Below are 16,684 nucleotides of genomic sequence, written 5' to 3' on the forward strand. Positions count from 1 at the left end.
CCCTTCACCATACCCCCACATCATCACATACCCTCCACCATACCCCCACATCATCACATACCCTTCACCATACCCCACATCATCACATACCCTCCACCATACCCCCACATCATCACATACCCTTCACCATACCCCCACATCATCACATACCCTCCACCATACCCCCACATCATCACATACCCTTCACCATACCCCCACATCATCACATACCCTTCACCATACCCCCACATCATCACATACCCTTCACCATACCCCCACATCATCACATACCCTTCACCATACCCCCACATCATCACATACCCTTCACCATACCCCCACATCATCACATACCCTTCACCATACCCCCACATCATCACATACCCTTCACCATACCTAGAGATTGGCATGGTTTTATTTCAGTTAGCCTAATAGCTGGTTTGATTTGTTTTGAGAGATGATCTTATGGAAAGTACCCCATGCCAATCTCTAGGTATGGTGAAGGGTATGTGATGATGTGGGGGTATGGTGAAGGGTATGTGATGATGTGGGGGTATTTTAATTCCAAAGGCCAAGGGAACTTTATCAGGATGCATAGTATCCTGGATCCATGAAATAACTAATACATACAAATAAAAATCTGCCTGCCTCTATGGGAATTTAACATAGGGGTGTACTTACTTATGCCCCCTGTATTTTAAGGAAGAACATTTATTTATTTACGATACATTATTCATTCACAAAGAAAATTGATCTCCTTAAAGGTTGGATTTTTCCTCATTTTTTAAATTAAGGCGTTAAGATCAATTTCCAAAAGCTGATTTTTTTATTCCTCTTTTTAGTATGTGTAACATTAAAACATGATTTATAAAATCATGTTAAAAATGATTAGGCCATTTTAATAGCTTAGTATTCCATGCAAAAATACATGTATAAAGGTTTTAGGTGGCCCCACAGGTTTTTGTAGGCCCAGTTTAATATGCAACTTCATTTTATACAATATATGTAGTAGAGGGTCCTTGCTCCGTCTCTCTGTCAGTTGAGGGATCCTTGGATTGAAAAACATTGAAGACCCCTGTTCTATAGAGATCTTCAACAGGGCGTACGTGACCCCTAGGGGGTCCTCAGAGTTACTGCAGAGGGGGCGCCAAATTATTGTTTTTTGAGGTTTTTTTTTAATCCAACGTATTATTAGCAAAGATAAATTATTTTCAAAAAGACTAATTTCACTTACACAATGTGTTTGATAGACTTACTTGCCTACAGATAGCCACTAAGATAGCCATCCACAGATTCAGTTACTGTCCATTCCACATGTATGTTTAACATGACAACATGATGTATAAATATATGAATACGTCAATAATTATTACTTTAAGATTAGTATTGTACGCACCATAAAAAAGTAGGCTATATGTGTAAAGGCTTTAGGCCGCCCTACACATTATTGTTGGCCCGGTGCAACTGCATTTTATGCACAATCTATGAAGTAGGGGGTCCCTGCTCTGTCTGTCTTTCAGCTAAGGGGTCCTTGGTCTCAAAAACAGTGAAGACCCCTGCCCCAGTAAACAGTCTACAGAATGGGCTTAACCCAGCTTTGACTGGTCTGAATCATGCTTACCCCATTCCCATCACTATCTGCAGTCCAAGGAGAGTCAGTAGCAGAGTCCCCATGGTCCTCTGCTGAATGTTTGTACTCAGAATTCCTGTAAAAAAAAGTTTGCAGTCAAGTCTTTTATTCATAATTTCTAATTAAATATCATTTTTGTCTTTAAGGAAATAAAGTCACCATAATTAGCAGCTGAAGACATTCTTCAGTCAGGCAGGTTCACACACAGCCTAATGAGCAGCCTATAGACTTTTACCAATCAATCCGATGTTGTTGCTGTATTTCATTGTGAGTGATCAACCCTATCCATCTTAAATTCCTTGAAATGTTTACACATTTTTATAATCTTATTGTCCTGCTACAATAAACAAAAAGGTCCACTTACCTTTTGGGAATCCCTTGCCATAAAATGTCCTTGCGGAGCCCGAGATGCAGGGTTTTAAATGTGGGGTAGGGGGAGCGGGGGGGTGACTCATGGGGGTGTACAGTAGCATGTGAACCTGCTGCCATTGGATAAAAGTGGCAAAGTCACAGCTGGGAGGACAGGCATTGGTCAGCGGACCTGTGACGGCCGGGCACATCCACTGACCTCGCCCCGTCAAACAGGGCAGTGTAGGGTGCAGGGGATGGCGGGGCTGCGGAGCCTCAGCCACCTAATAAAGAGATGTTTATCACAGCCTAATCTTGTAAAGAGAGGCGTTTAAGGGAAGGATGATGATGAGGGCATTTATTCAATGAAGCGTGCCATCTCGGGCTGACCCGAATGCTAAGCTTTACCGTTGCCATGGTTACCGACGTCCAAACCAGCCTTCCAGTTCTTTGGTGTTGTTTTCATAAGTTGTGTCTATATGAAGTATGTTGCCTCGTCGAATAGTGTACAACAGCCGCCATGTCCCCTCGGGCTTCCCCCGTCCAAGTGGATCAATGACCGGACACATATTGCTTATCTGGACATACAGTAGGCTACATATTTGACTGAATCACTATCGCTAGGCTAAGTGTTGTCTGTAAATAACCAACCCGATATTAATAACCAACTGTTTGGTCGTTAGTCTGTGATTTAGTTGGAGACGACAGTCTGATGCTGATACTGTTAAGCAGCATCCCAGTCAAGCTAACGTTAGCTACATCCCCACTGGTAACTGCCTGAGTTACCATACTGGTTTTCAAAGTAGGGTCCGGGGACCAGGGGCACCGCCAGGAATTTTGGGCCCCATGACAAAAAATCTAATTGGGCCCCCCAGCTGTTGTCACCACATCTCTAGGACCTAACTGTCCCATCAAAAGCTTTACATAACTCCAATTAAAGGCTTGCAACTGTCTTGCTTCTTGTAGTTGAATCCAGTTAATATTTTCTGTATCTTACATGCAGGCTCAGGTAAGCTACTCACTGTTTCCAACTGTTGTCATCCAGTACAGACAGTAGGCCTAGGTTGTTGTTTTTTTATTTTATTTCATAATGATCATTATGTGAGAAAATAATTGTTATTAATGTGTTTGAATTTCTGTCAGTAATAAATATTTAATTTTCTTTTTTGTAATGGTAAAAAGAGCAAGAGAGACAGAGAAATCCCCACAGACTCCCTGCTATGATGCTAACAGACATGTCATTGACCACAATGTTCTCACCTTCTTCACTGGGACAGGGAGGGGCACAGTTAGGGGGAGACTGGGGTGCTGCTGACTCATCTGTTGTTAAGTCTGCTAAAAGGGGCGGGGACAATGATTTCATATGAATATCTTGCTGAACGTTTCCCTGCGCTGATTAAATGGTGATTAAATGTAGGCTAACACTAGTCTGTAGCTGGCTAGCTTATTTCACTATGGACAACCACAACAGGTTGTAGGCTACCCACCTTTCTTGGGGAAAAACTGGGTTACAGTTTGACACCCTTTCCTTGACCGACCACCTCAGGGGGGGTGGTCGGTCAATATGGATGTTTGCTTTTTGGTCAATGGGATATTTAACATCTTACTGCCAAAACAAGTACAAACAAAGAGATCATTCATTTTACTATTATATTTGAATTATATATACTGAATGATGATGGTTTAATAATTTTATATTAGTTTTTACCTATTTTTTGGGGCCCCTGTCAGTCATGGGCCCTTGGAATTGTCCTAACTTTCCCCCCCTATATGGCGCCCCTGCCGGGGACCCCCAGGGGTCTTTGAAGGGGTTACAGGGGCCCCCCAGCAAAAAGGTGGCTATTTTCTATATATTTGCATCCATAAGTAACAGTGACAAAATGTATGACTATTTTGGTCATGGATTACTAATTTTCAGTTAAAAAAAACGACAAAGAAAAAAAACATTTTCTCAAAATGTAATATAAAACATACCTTGCTATTGCTAATTATATTATTGCTAAATGTAGCTACATGATGCATATAAGATTAAACTACTAAGCAGTATTTAAAGCAGTTAAAATCAGCTCCACCTCAAATAACCAGGCTACAACATTGAAATTACTCTGACACATGAATAATACCGATCAGGGCTGGACTGGCCATCTAGCATACCGGGCATTTTCCCGGTGGACCAACGCACTTTTGGGCCGAATCACCGATATAATTTATAGACTTTTTTATTTTTGGGCCGTGTCGGCCCATAAAGAACTGACAGCGGCCCATGGTTCATTTTCTTTATTGGCACTGGCCTGACCCAATCAAATCCAGGAACCCCTTTCCCCACTCCCAGCTGCAAATTTACGAATCCCACTATGGCCGCGCCTCCACACAAGCACACACACACACGAGCTGTAATAGTTATGCTTATGCTGGAAGTTTAGCATCCAGGTTAAAATGGACAAATCACCACCAAAGCACAAGGGAGGTGCAGAGAAATTACATAAGAAAAAGATTAAGAATCTACATGCCTCAAAATGTGCCAACATTTCTGACATGTTTGGGAATTGGGGCTGTAGTAGCTGCCTCAACATCAGCATTACCTGAAGTAGAGTAAGGAGGAGAGGTGGCTGGCTATACAGAGAAGCAGAAACAACATCATGACAAGGGAAGAAGCCGAGGAGGAGAGTGACCATGACAGGGCCATGGGAGCGAGTGAGGAAAAGATGGACGAGAGAGTAGCCTAGTTGATGACGTGGTAAGGAGTAGGCAAATTAACAGGGACTCTAGGAAGGAGGAAGGGAGGGAAGCTGTGTTTGTGTGTGTGTGTGTGTGTGTGTGTGTGTGTGTGTGTGTGTGTGTGTGTGTGTGTGTGTGTGTGTGTGTGTGTGTGTGTGCGCAACAAGCAGTTGGGCTGTAACATTAAAGGTAGTGGCTGTCAGGTAACTTAACTGCTTAAGCTTACATTGAAAATGCTAGCGGTTGGCCTGTTGGGTAGCTGACAGTCTGGGTGATCTATAAAATCAGTGTTGATACAAGCATCAGTGTTCCTTGAATTGCTTTATTAGCTTCTCTTGTATTGGTGCTCTTTTCCAGGGCATATACTACTCTCAGCTTTATTGTAGCTTTTGGGAAGGGTTGTTGTTGTTGTAGTATTTAGCAGACACTTTTGTCCAAAGCAACAAAATATGAATCTTACAATAGTTAAAATGAACAGTAAACGTTTTTTAAAAGTTGCTAAGCCAATATTAAGCAAAATAGTAATAATAACAATAATGGCAATACAATATCAAATATCAATAATAAATAAATAAAAATACCATAAATATACAAACCTAACTATCTACTCTAAGAATTAATTCATTATTTAAGTGTAAGATCAACAGATAAGTCTTGAGACCCCTCTTGAAGGATCCAAAACTATCATATGAACGCAGAACACCTGGCAACTCATATCATAGAATGCACTCATATTTTAGGAGGACCACCTGGGCCAAAAATGCCAGGGCCAATTTTTTGTCCCAGTCCAGCCCTGATACTGATAATATAAAAAAAAATGGACCATTCTGCTGTCTATTATGTACTTTTACTTTTGATACCTTAAAGGTCCAATATGTAATATATTTACTGTATTAAATAAAAAAAATACCACAATATATCATTAGCTATTAAGGAAACATGTTAAAATCCAATTTCCTCTGACAACAATGCTACAGCCAGTATTTTCTCCTTTTTTTTCATATCGGGACCGAATGTCTGTTTTTATTTGGCCTGTGTGCGGTTGCCAACTGGCCATTTTGAAACCCAGACTGCCAGACATTAAACACAAACATGCAAAAACAACATGCTGCAGCTATGATATAGCAGCAAACAAACTGGATTCATTCTACCCAACCTAAAAAACCCTTTAAGAGTTGCATGACCAGAGAAGATGATGCATTTAAAAGATGGAGGAAGCCAAGTTGGCTAATTTCCTCCAGATCAGGCAAGTACAGGCAAGCATTGAGCTTTACCCTAATTTATCACTGCTACTAGTAGGGATGGGCATTTACAGTCATTTCAAAGTTTGTGTACTCGCATTAATTTATATAGAGTACTCAAGTTAGTTACTCCAACAGGTTCTCACACCCATCTTTGTCGTTCTTATTGACGCTAAAAGTTGCTAAAAGTTGCTTTAAGTAAATGCGCTTGGTCGGAACTATTTACCCTTTGCACATGACGTCACAAAAAACCCTATGAAAAAAACAAGGTAGCGATAGACTGACCCTGCCCGGAGGAAGATCGGGGCCCCCGTCTGGAGCCAGGCCCAGATGGAGGGCCCAGATGGAGGGCCCGTCAGCGAGCGTCTGGTGGCCGGGTTTGCCACGGAGCCTGGCCGGGCACAGCCCGAAAAAGCTACATGGCGCCTATCTCTCCAACCCATGGGCCCACCACCTGTGGGAGGAACCGCTGGGGTCGGGTGCGCTGCCACATGGGTGGCAGCGAAGGTCAGGGGCCTCGACGGACCAGACCCGGGCAGCAGACGCTGGCTCTGGGGACGTGGAACGTCACCTCTCTGTGGGGGAAGGAGCCGGAACTGGTGCGGGAGGTGGAGCTCACAAGCCCCCGGCTGAGCGCCGCTACATTGGAGTTTACCCCGGTGGACGAGAGGGTCGCCTCCCTACGCCTGCGGGTTGTGGGGGGGAAAACTCTGACTGTTGTTTGTGCGTATGCACCAAACAAGAGCTCAGAGTATTCGGCCTTCTTGGAGACCTTGAATGGAGTCCTGCATGGGGCTCCAGTGGGGGACTCCATAGTTCTGCTGGGGGACTTCAACGCGCACGTGGGCAATGATGGAGACACATGGAGAGGCGTGATTGGGAGGAACGGCCTCCCTGATCTAAACCAGAGTGGTTGTTTGTTGTTGGACTTCTGTGCTAGTCATGGATTGTCTATAACGAACACCATGTTCGAACATAGGGATGCTCATAAGTGTACTCGGTACCAGAGCACCCGAGGCCAAAGGTCAATGATCGATTTTATAATCGTTTCATCTGATCTGAGGCCGTATGTTTTGGACACTCGGGTGAAGAGAGGGGCAGAGCTGTCAACCGATCACCATCTGGTGGTGAGTTGGGTCAGGGGGTGGGGGAAGACTCTGGACAGACCTGGTAAGCCCAAACGGGTAGTGCGGGTAAATTGGGAACGTCTGGAGGAGGCCCCTGTCCGACAGACGGCAGGGGTTTGGGTGGGGACGGAGTCTGATCTGATAAATGACACATAAATTCGTACATATAAAAAATGTTTATTTAATTCAGTATTTATTTGTGTGTGTGTGTGTGTGTGTGTGTGTGTGTGTGTGTGTGTGTGTGTGTGTGTGTGCAATAATTAATACTATGCATTGCCTGGATAAAACATAATGAAATAGCCTAGGCCAAAGGTTTTCACAGTGGGGACCGGGAGGTTGTGTAGTAAAAATAAAAGGAAAGAAAAAACAAAAAATATTCCAAATTATTATGGGTATTGTTATAAAAGTATTATGGGTAGGCCTATTATAAAATGGGTATCTTTATAAAAATATAAAACTGCCAGAGTAGCCCTGCAGCCAATTCAACATGTAGCTATAATAATAATAATAATAATAATAATAATAATAATAATAGGCACAAAAGCTACCCAGTGTTTCTTCTATGTTGATTTCTGCTGCCACAGTATCAGAAATAGGGCAGACGCACAACAGGATTTCTGCTATGTACAGGGGCGGACTGGTACAAAAATTCAGCCCTGGCACTGCAGCCACACCAGCCCACATTAAAACGCCCATGCAGCCACGGACACGTGCATTCACTAATTACATTTGTGTACAGATGGTGAAATAATATAAGCAGTACCTTATGTAACATATTTTTAAACATTTAATGTAACTGGCAAACAATGCTTACTACTTTTTAAAGAGCACACGTTTATAACAAATTTACACATACTGCCTATAACACTGATAAAGTGTTGAAATTGCTTAAATGTTTCAATTCGATCAAGGATTGGCTCGCAAACAACTTCCTACAGCTCAATGAAAATAAGACCGAAGTCCTTATTGTTGCTCTGGACACTTTAGCTTCCAAGATTAGTCAGCTGCTGGGCTCCTTGTCCTCAGCTGTTCAGTCCAAACTGAAAAATCTTGGTGTTATATTTGATAATAACATGTTCTTGGATCAACATATTACATCTCTGACCCGCACATGTTTCTTTCAATTAAGAAATATTGCCAAATTTAGAGGAGCTGTTTCACATTCTGAGCTTGAGATGATCATTCATGCTTTTATTTCATCTCGGCTTGATTACTGCAACTCTATTTTCACCTGTCTCAGCAAATCGTCCCAGGACCGTCTACAAATAGTCCAGAATTCTGCTGCAAGGCTGCTGACCAGGTCTAGCAGGATGTCGCACATCACTCCGATCTTATACTCATTACATTGGCTTCCGATTAACTTCAGGATCAAATTTAGTTGATTGAATTTAAGTTTTGGTTCTGACTTATAAAGCTTTGCATGGTCAGGCTCCAGTGTATATCTCGGACCTGCTCCATTCGTACACTACGAACAGGCCCCTCAGGTCTTCTAACCAGGGATTACTGGTTGTCCCACGCACCCATTTAAAAACTAGAGGTGACTGTTCCTTTGAAGCGGTGGCTCCAAACCTGTGGAATTCCTATTGTCTTGTGTCCTGCAGTCTGTTGAAGCTTTTAAAAAGCAGCTGAAGACGCACTTGTTTAAATTTGCTTTTGATTCATGTATATAAAAATGTATATATATATATATATATATATATATATATATATATATATATATATATATATATATATATATATATATATATATATATATATATATATATATATATATATATATATATATTTAATGATTGTTTTTAGTCTTTTAGTCTTTTTAGTTTTACAACTTACTATGTTTTGTACAAATGTTTATCATGTGAAGCACTTTGTGACTTTGTCTGTGAAAGATGCTATATCTGTCAAGGTTAGCGAGGATGGTGGACCCAAATGCAGAGAGCAGGCGAAGGAGTAATGAGCACGAGGATTTATTAAACACAAAAACAGGAGCAAACCAAAGGCGGTCCAAAAATGGAGCAGGCAGAAAACAACAGAACAGGCTACGACGTGCTGACAGGAACAAAACCAGACACAAACAATGATCCGATGAGAGACAAGGGAAAACAGAGAGGCTAAATACACAAGGTAACGAGGGAACGAGAGGCAGGTGACACAACAGGTGGAACAAATCAAAAAAGGCGGGAAACAAACAAAGACAGGAAGAAAGTTAGACAAGACAAGGGAGACAAGACCGACTACAAAATAAAACAGGAAACCAAGCAAAACAGAGAAACAAGACTACACAATAAAACAGAACAAATACCAAAACCCTGACAGTACCCCCTCCCAAGGGACAGATCCCAGATGTCGAAACGGGTCTAGAGAACAGAGAGTCACTGAGGCACAGGGAACAGAGAGCATAGAGGGCACTCAGGGGAAACAGAGGGCCGTAGAGGCCCGGGGGAAAACTGGGGGGCCACTCGGGGAAGGGAACAGGAAGGCCCCAGGACAGGGACAGAGAGGCCTCGGCAACAGGGGACAGAGAGGCCTCGGCAACAGGGGACAGAGAGCAGCAACGAAGGCAGAAGCCTTCAGGCGGCCGAACAGGTTGGCGAAGGTAGAGTCCCTCAGGCGGCCAAGCAGGACAGCGAGGGCTCCGAGGCGGCTGTCGACGAGGGTAAAACCCCTCTGGAGGGCAGCGGCGAAGACCAATCCCCTCAGGAGGCCGTCCGCGACGGCGAAACCCATCAGAAGGCCGGCGGTGAAGGCGAATCCCTTCTGAAGACTGGCGGCGAAGGCGAAGCCTCTCTGAAGGCCAGCGACGAAGGCGAATCCCCTCTGGAGGGCGACAGCGAAAGCAGAATCCTTCTGGAGGCCGGCGGCGAAGGCGAAACCCCTCTGGAGGCCTTCTGCGAGGGCGAATCCCTTCTGAAGACCGGCGGCGAAGGCGAAGCCTCTCTGAAGGACGGCGACGAAGGCGAAACCCCTCTGGAGGGCGACAGCGAAAGCAGAATCCTTCTGGAGGCCGTCTGCGAGGGCGAATCCCTTCTGAAGACCGGCGGCGAAGGCGAATCCCCTCTGGTGGCCAGACAGGCTCAGCAGATGAAGGGGCAGCTGGGCTGGAGACAGGCGACGGGTCAGCTGGGCTGGAGACAGGTGACGGGTCAGCTGGGTCAGGGTCTGCCAACAAGGTAACAGGATCAGTAACAGACAACAAGACAACAGGGTCAGGAGTCGGCAACTCCGCCGACAGGGTAACTGGAGCATTAGTCGGCCGGACCACCGACAAAACACGGGGAGCAGGAGTCGGCCGAACCGCCGACAACACACGGGGAGCAGGAGTTGGCCTGACCGCCGACAGGACACGAGGGGCAGGAGTCGGCCTGACCGCCGACAGGACACGAGGGGCAGGAGTCGGCCTGACCGCCACAGGCAAAGTCTCATGGGGGCAGAACAAAAGCAAAGTCACTAGGGAGGTCTCTGGGACTCCAGAGACCAACAAAGCCTCAGGGGCAGTCTCTTGGACGCCGGAGACCGGCAAGGCCTCTGGCTTGCCCGTAGACGTGGACTCCGGGAGAGCTGTCGACATGGACTCTGGAGGAGCTGTCGACGTAGACTCTGGGAGAGTGGTCATCGAAGACTCTGGACGACTGGAAGACTCTAGCAGAGCGGTCATCGAAGAGTCTGGACGACTGGAAGACTCCAGCAGAGCGGTCAACGGAGACTCTGGAAGGCTGCACGTCAGCAGCGGTTCTGGGCGGCTGCACGTCAGCGGCGGTTCTGGAAGGCTGCACGTCAGCGGCGGTTCTGGAAGGCTGCACGTCAGCGGCGGTTCTGGAAGGGCGGTCATCGATGACTCTTGAAGAGCGGTCATTGAAGACTCTGGACGACTGGAAGACTCTAGCAGAGCGGTCATCAAAGACTCTAGACGACTGGAAGACTCTAGCAGAGCGGTCATCGAAGACTCTGGACGGCTGCACGTCAGCGGAGATTCTGGAAGGCTGCACGTCAGCAGAGGTTCTGGGCAGCTGCTAGCCAGCTGGGGATCTGGGGAGCAGCTAGCCAGCTGGGGACCTAAGAGGCTGCTAGCCAGCCGAAGCTTGGGGCGGCTGCTAACCAGCCGGGATTCTGGGAAGCTGCTAGCCAGCCGGGAATCAGGAAAACTGCTAGTCAGCTGGGGATAAGGAAGGCTGCTAGTCAGCCGTGGATTAGGAGGACTGCTAGCCAGCCGGGGATCAGGAAGGCTGCTAGCCAGCCGGGGATCCAGGATCAAGGACAACCTGGGGACACTAGGGAACTCGGAAACATTAGGAAACTCTGGAACTCTAGGAAACTCGGAAACACTAGGAAACTCGGGGAAACTAGGAAGCTTGGGGACACTAGGAAGGCTGCTAGCAAGCCTGGGATCTGGGAGAGTGCTAACTAGCCTGGACTCAGGAGGGCTGCCAGCTAGCTTGGGCTCAAGGGGGCTGCTAGCCAGCCAGGGCTCAAGAAGGCTGCTAGCTAGCCTGGATTCAGAAGAGCTGCTAACTAGCCTGGGCTCAGGAAGGTTGCTAGCTAGCTTGAATTCAGGGGGTTTGCTAGCTAGCCTGGATTTAGGAAGGTTGCTAGCTAGCCGGGGCTCAGGGAGGTTGCTAGCTAGCCTGGATTCTGGGGAGATGCTAGCTAGCGGGGAATCAGGGAGGTTGCTACCTAGCCTGGATTCAGGGGGTTTGCTAGCTAGCCTGGATTTAGGAAGGTTGCTAGCTAGCCTGGATTTAGGGAGGTTGCTAGCTAGCCGGGGCTCAGGGAGGTTGCTAGCTAGCCTGGATTCAGGGGGCCTGCTAGCTAGCCTGGGCTCAGAAAGGCTACTAGCTAGCCCGGAGTCAGGAGAGCTGCACGTCAGCCCGGAGTCAGGAGAGCTGCACGTCAGCCCGGAGTCAGGAGAGCTGCACGTACGCCCGGGATCAGGAGAGCTGCACGTCAACCCAGGGTCAGGAGAGCTGCACGCCAGCCCGGGAACAGAAGGGTTGCACGTCAGCTCGGGAACAGAAGGGTTGCATGTCAGCTCAGGCTCAGATACACAGGTTAGCTCAGGCTCAGGTACACAGGTCGGCTGAGGCTCAGGACAAAAAACAGGCATGGAGACGGGGAGGCGAAACTCCTGTGCTGTGGCCTGCCAACGTACCTCCATAAGGTGCCTAGCGAAGGCGGGGTCCTCCTCATGGAGGGAGCGGTAAAACCCAATCAAAAGTTTTCCATCCGAGTCCAGTGGATGAAAAACTGGCTTGAATTCTGCTGGGTCCATAGTTGGTCGGATCATTCTGTCAAGGTTAGCGAGGATGGTGGACCCAAATGCAGAGAGCAGGCGAAGGAGTAATGAGCACGAGGATTTATTAAACACAAAAACAGGAGCAAACCAAAGGCGGTCCAAAAATGGAGCAGGCAGAAAACAACAGAACAGGCTACGACGTGCTGACAGGAACAAAACCAGACACAAACAATGATCCGATGAGAGACAAGGGAAAACAGAGAGGCTAAATACACAAGGTAACGAGGGAACGAGAGGCAGGTGACACAACAGGTGGAACAAATCAAAAAAGGCGGGAAACAAACAAAGACAGGAAGAAAGTTAGACAAGACAAGGGAGACAAGACCGACTACAAAATAAAACAGGAAACCAAGCAAAACAGAGAAACAAGACTACACAATAAAACAGAACAAATACCAAAACCCTGACAATATCAAGTAAACTTATTATTATTATTATTATTATTTATGCCGTTTGTATGCTGTTACTGTCATTCTCTACAGTATGTTCTTTGTTGTCACGTCTGTCTGTTCGATTGCCGTATTTCTCTCTGTTGACACTGTACATATTGTCTGTCTGGTTCTCCATCTTTTCATCTGTTAATTAAAATGTTTTATATGGCTGTCTGTGATTATACTTCAGGGTTTTTCCTTGCTCAGAATTGGTCTTTGGGGGAACACATTAAGCAGGGGGGTCTGGGGGTCCTCCTCCAGGAAATTATGAGGGTAAAAGACTTCAATTCCTGCATTCTGATACATTTTTAGGCACCAATTTATGGTAAAATGTCAATATTTATTGCAAGGAAATCACAAAATTCTGGTGGCAGGTAACAATTGAAAATACAAAATATAATGGAATATTATTATATTCAGTAGTCCAGTAAGGGGGCTTTCACATCTGGGACATGGGCCGGATACGACAACACTTAACCCCAAAGTCCAGTTGTTTAATTAGCATGAACAGGGCTTCATGGTAACTTTTTTTCCCCAAGGAGCACGTTTTGCTCCCAAGTTGAAAAATGTAAGATTGACTTAGGCTACTTAATCAGTGATGTTGAATATAGCCTACAGTGTAACGGACCACCACAGTTCATACATACATTATTTATTAATTGCAGAGTTTAACCTACATAGTGTAAAACTACTACGTGAATGGGGCACAGCGAAAGACGGAGCAGAGCGACGCTGCTTGTTCAGGGTTTTCATGTGTACTCCTATAGGCCTACACTTTGCATCAGGCGTTAAAACCAACTGTACCCAATTAGACTACTATTTAACGCGATAACGAGACGTTTTTAACTGGGAATTACTCAATTTAATACTGATGCCGTCAGACGGCCGCGCGGACAGACAGCAGTCGGAGTTCCGGCGGAGCTCTGTGCCCGTCAGCAGCGGCTTCTCACTGCGCAGCCGGTCCCCCAGTGCAGCATGATCACCAGGAGGGTCCGGTACAGCCTGAACCCTGCAAACAGAGATCCCGTTTGAAGGTGACGTGCTTGATTTTGACTGAACGTCCCAATTTAAGTAACCTCTGATTGGGTCGGTCGGCCCATCTCGGGACCAGGCTGGCCGTTGGCGACTGGCCAAATACTTAATATTACACAACAATACATTTGACCGGCCCACATAAAAAAAAAAATGGTCCGGCCCCTCTGGCATTTGCCAGAGTTGCCAGATGCAGAGGGGCCGGACCATTTTTTTTTAATGTGGGCCGGTCAGATTTTTTTTTTAATATACAAATAAATTATCTTTACAGGCAGACAGCACAGAGGTCGGCCTGTAAAAATCTGAGAGTTTTTATCACTTGCACGATTTCACTATGGTTATAATAATAATTATATTAATAAAAATAATAATAAATATTAAGCATTTGGCCAGTCAGCAACGGCCGGCATGGTCCCGAGATGGGCCGACTGACCCAATCAGAAGTTACTCAAATTGGGACGTTCAGTCAAAATCAAGCAGATCACCTGCAAACGGGATCTCTGTTTGCAGGGTTCAGGCTGTACCGGTGTTACACCGAAATCTGTGACCCATCGAGGTCGGTGTCCCCCTACCTCAACCTGAACCAAACCCTTGTCCCTAACCTTAACCACCGAGGGGGGCGCTACGCTTTTAACAGGAGGGACACAGATCACGACGGGTCACAGATTTCGGTGCAACACCGGACTCTCCCGGTGATCATGCTGCTCTGGGGGATCGGCTGCGCAGCGAGAATCTGCTGCTGACGGGCGCCGGAGCTCCGACTGCTGTCTGTCCGCGCGGCCGTCTGACTGCATCAGTATTAAATACCGGTTAAAAACATCTCGTTGTCGCGTTAAATAGTAGTCTAATTCGGTGTTTTGGTACAGTTGGTTTTAACACCTGATGCCAAGTGTAGGCCTATAGGAGTAGGCTACACATGAAAACCCTGAACAAGCAGCGTCGTTCTGCTCCGTCTTTCTGCTGTGCCCCATTCACTTACTGTTTAGTTTTACACTATGTAGGTTAAACTCTATAATGAATCCGTGGTTCACATGTATGCATGAACTGTGGTGGTCCATTACACTGTAGGCTATATTCAACGTCACTGATACTTTTTGATCAATAGAATGTAGAAAACATTACACTTCACAACGTTTTGTATCCATAACATGATTGTGTTATTGTACAATTTAGGAGTAATAGCAGTAGCCAATGTAAGTCAACCCTACATTTTTCAACTTGGGAGCAAAATGTGCTCCTTTGGGAACAAAGTGACCATAAAGCCCTGTTCATGCTAATTAAACAACTGGACTTTGGGGTCATGTCCCAGATGTGAAAGCACCCTTACTGGACTACTGAATATAATAATCTATTATATTTTGTATTTTAAATTGTTACCTGCCACCAGAATTTTGTGATTTCCTTGCCATAAATATAGACATTTTTACCATAAATTGGTGCCTAAAAATGTATCAGAATGCAGGAATAAAAGTATTTTATCCTCAAAATTTCCAAAAGGCCAATTCTGAGCAAGGAAAAACCCTAAAGTATAATCACAGACAGCCATAACAACATTTTAAAATTGCAGAGTTAGAGAGTTAAAACAGATGAAAAGCTGGAGAACCAGACAGACAATATGTACAGTGTCAACAGAGAGAAATACGGACAATCAAACAGACAGACAGTGACAACAAAGAACATACTGTAGAGAATGACAGTAACAGCATACAAACGGCATAAACAGACAGTATGTGTACATTTGTTATAAACATGTGCTCTTTAAAAAGTAGTAAGCATTGTTTGCCAGTTACATTAAATGTTTAAAAATCTGTTACATAAGGTACTGCCTATATTATTTCACCATCTGTACACAAATGTAATTAGTGAATGCACGTGTCCGTGGGTGGGGCTGCATGGGCGAGGTAATGTGGGCTGGTGTGGCTACAGTGCCAGGGCTGAAATTTTGTCCCAGTCCTCCCCTGTATCTGTGCAAGATGGCCAAGAGCATTGGAATATTAAATAAAACTAGATACATCTTGAACCAGAAAATACTACATACTCTGTACTGTACACTAATTTCAACATATCTGTTCTATTGTGTGGAAGTTTGGGGAAATACCTACAAGAGTTCCTTATGAAAGATTTGCATATTGCAAACAAGAGCAATTAACAGGGACGTCACACCGACACACACAGATGAATAGTGAAGGAAGATTGATTCAACGTAGTGAAATACAGAATGCACTGTAAAAAAAAAAAATCTAAATCTAATTATTTTTTAGAGGGGGGGGGGGGGGGGGGGGGGTTAGGAACATTTTAGGGTAGCTTTAGCCCCCCTAAAATAGGCCTAACATTGTCCATGGCAATCAGGATAATAAATCATGTGGGGTATCATGAGCACACTAATCATCTGTTTTTGAAATCACAATCTTTGAAATTTATGAACATTTCCAAATTTAAAACTGCACAACTTATGTTTAAAGTACAAGTGTATTACTAAATGATTTACCAGATGACATACAGACAATGTTTAAGGATAAAGACGGGGGATATCAAACCTAACACGTGTATGTCAGTTTGTCGGGTGACCATGAGGAATGGACACACAAAAAATCAAACAAAGCCATAATACATAATATTATACAGTTCAAAAGATGAAAGAAACAACACTTGACCAATACAGAAAGGAGGAGACATGTGTCATAGTAATTTCAATGTTGTAGCCTAGTTATTTGAGGTGGAGCTGATTTTAACTGCTTTAAATACTGCTTAGTAGTTTAATCTGTAACTATGCATCATATGTTTATGTAGCTACATTTAGCAGTAAGATAATTACCAATAGAAGGGTATGTTTATATTAAATCTTGAAACGTAACTGTTTTTTTCTTTGTCGTTTTTTTAACTGAAAATTA

The 16,684-nt window shown here is 44.9% G+C and overlaps 1 protein-coding gene across 1 annotated transcript in view; it reads right to left on the reverse strand.

Annotated features, from left to right (window-relative positions):
- LOC116048944 (SCO-spondin-like) overlaps positions 1-2,339 on the reverse strand; it is a 147,883-nt gene extending 145,544 nt beyond the window's left edge. Inside the window, exons 1-2 of the mRNA XM_035998115.1 lie at positions 1,971-2,339; positions 1,598-1,682 (exon numbers count right to left, since the gene is read on the reverse strand). Coding sequence (XP_035854008.1) covers positions 1,598-1,682; positions 1,971-2,166 — 281 coding nt within the window. The 5' untranslated portion in view covers positions 2,167-2,339. The remainder of the gene's footprint in view (positions 1-1,597; positions 1,683-1,970) is intronic.
- Between the last annotated feature and the right edge of the window lie 14,345 nt (positions 2,340-16,684).

Source organism: Sander lucioperca, chromosome 23 (assembly GCF_008315115.2).
Source record: "Sander lucioperca isolate FBNREF2018 chromosome 23, SLUC_FBN_1.2, whole genome shotgun sequence".
Lineage (NCBI taxonomy): Eukaryota > Metazoa > Chordata > Actinopteri > Perciformes > Percidae > Sander > Sander lucioperca.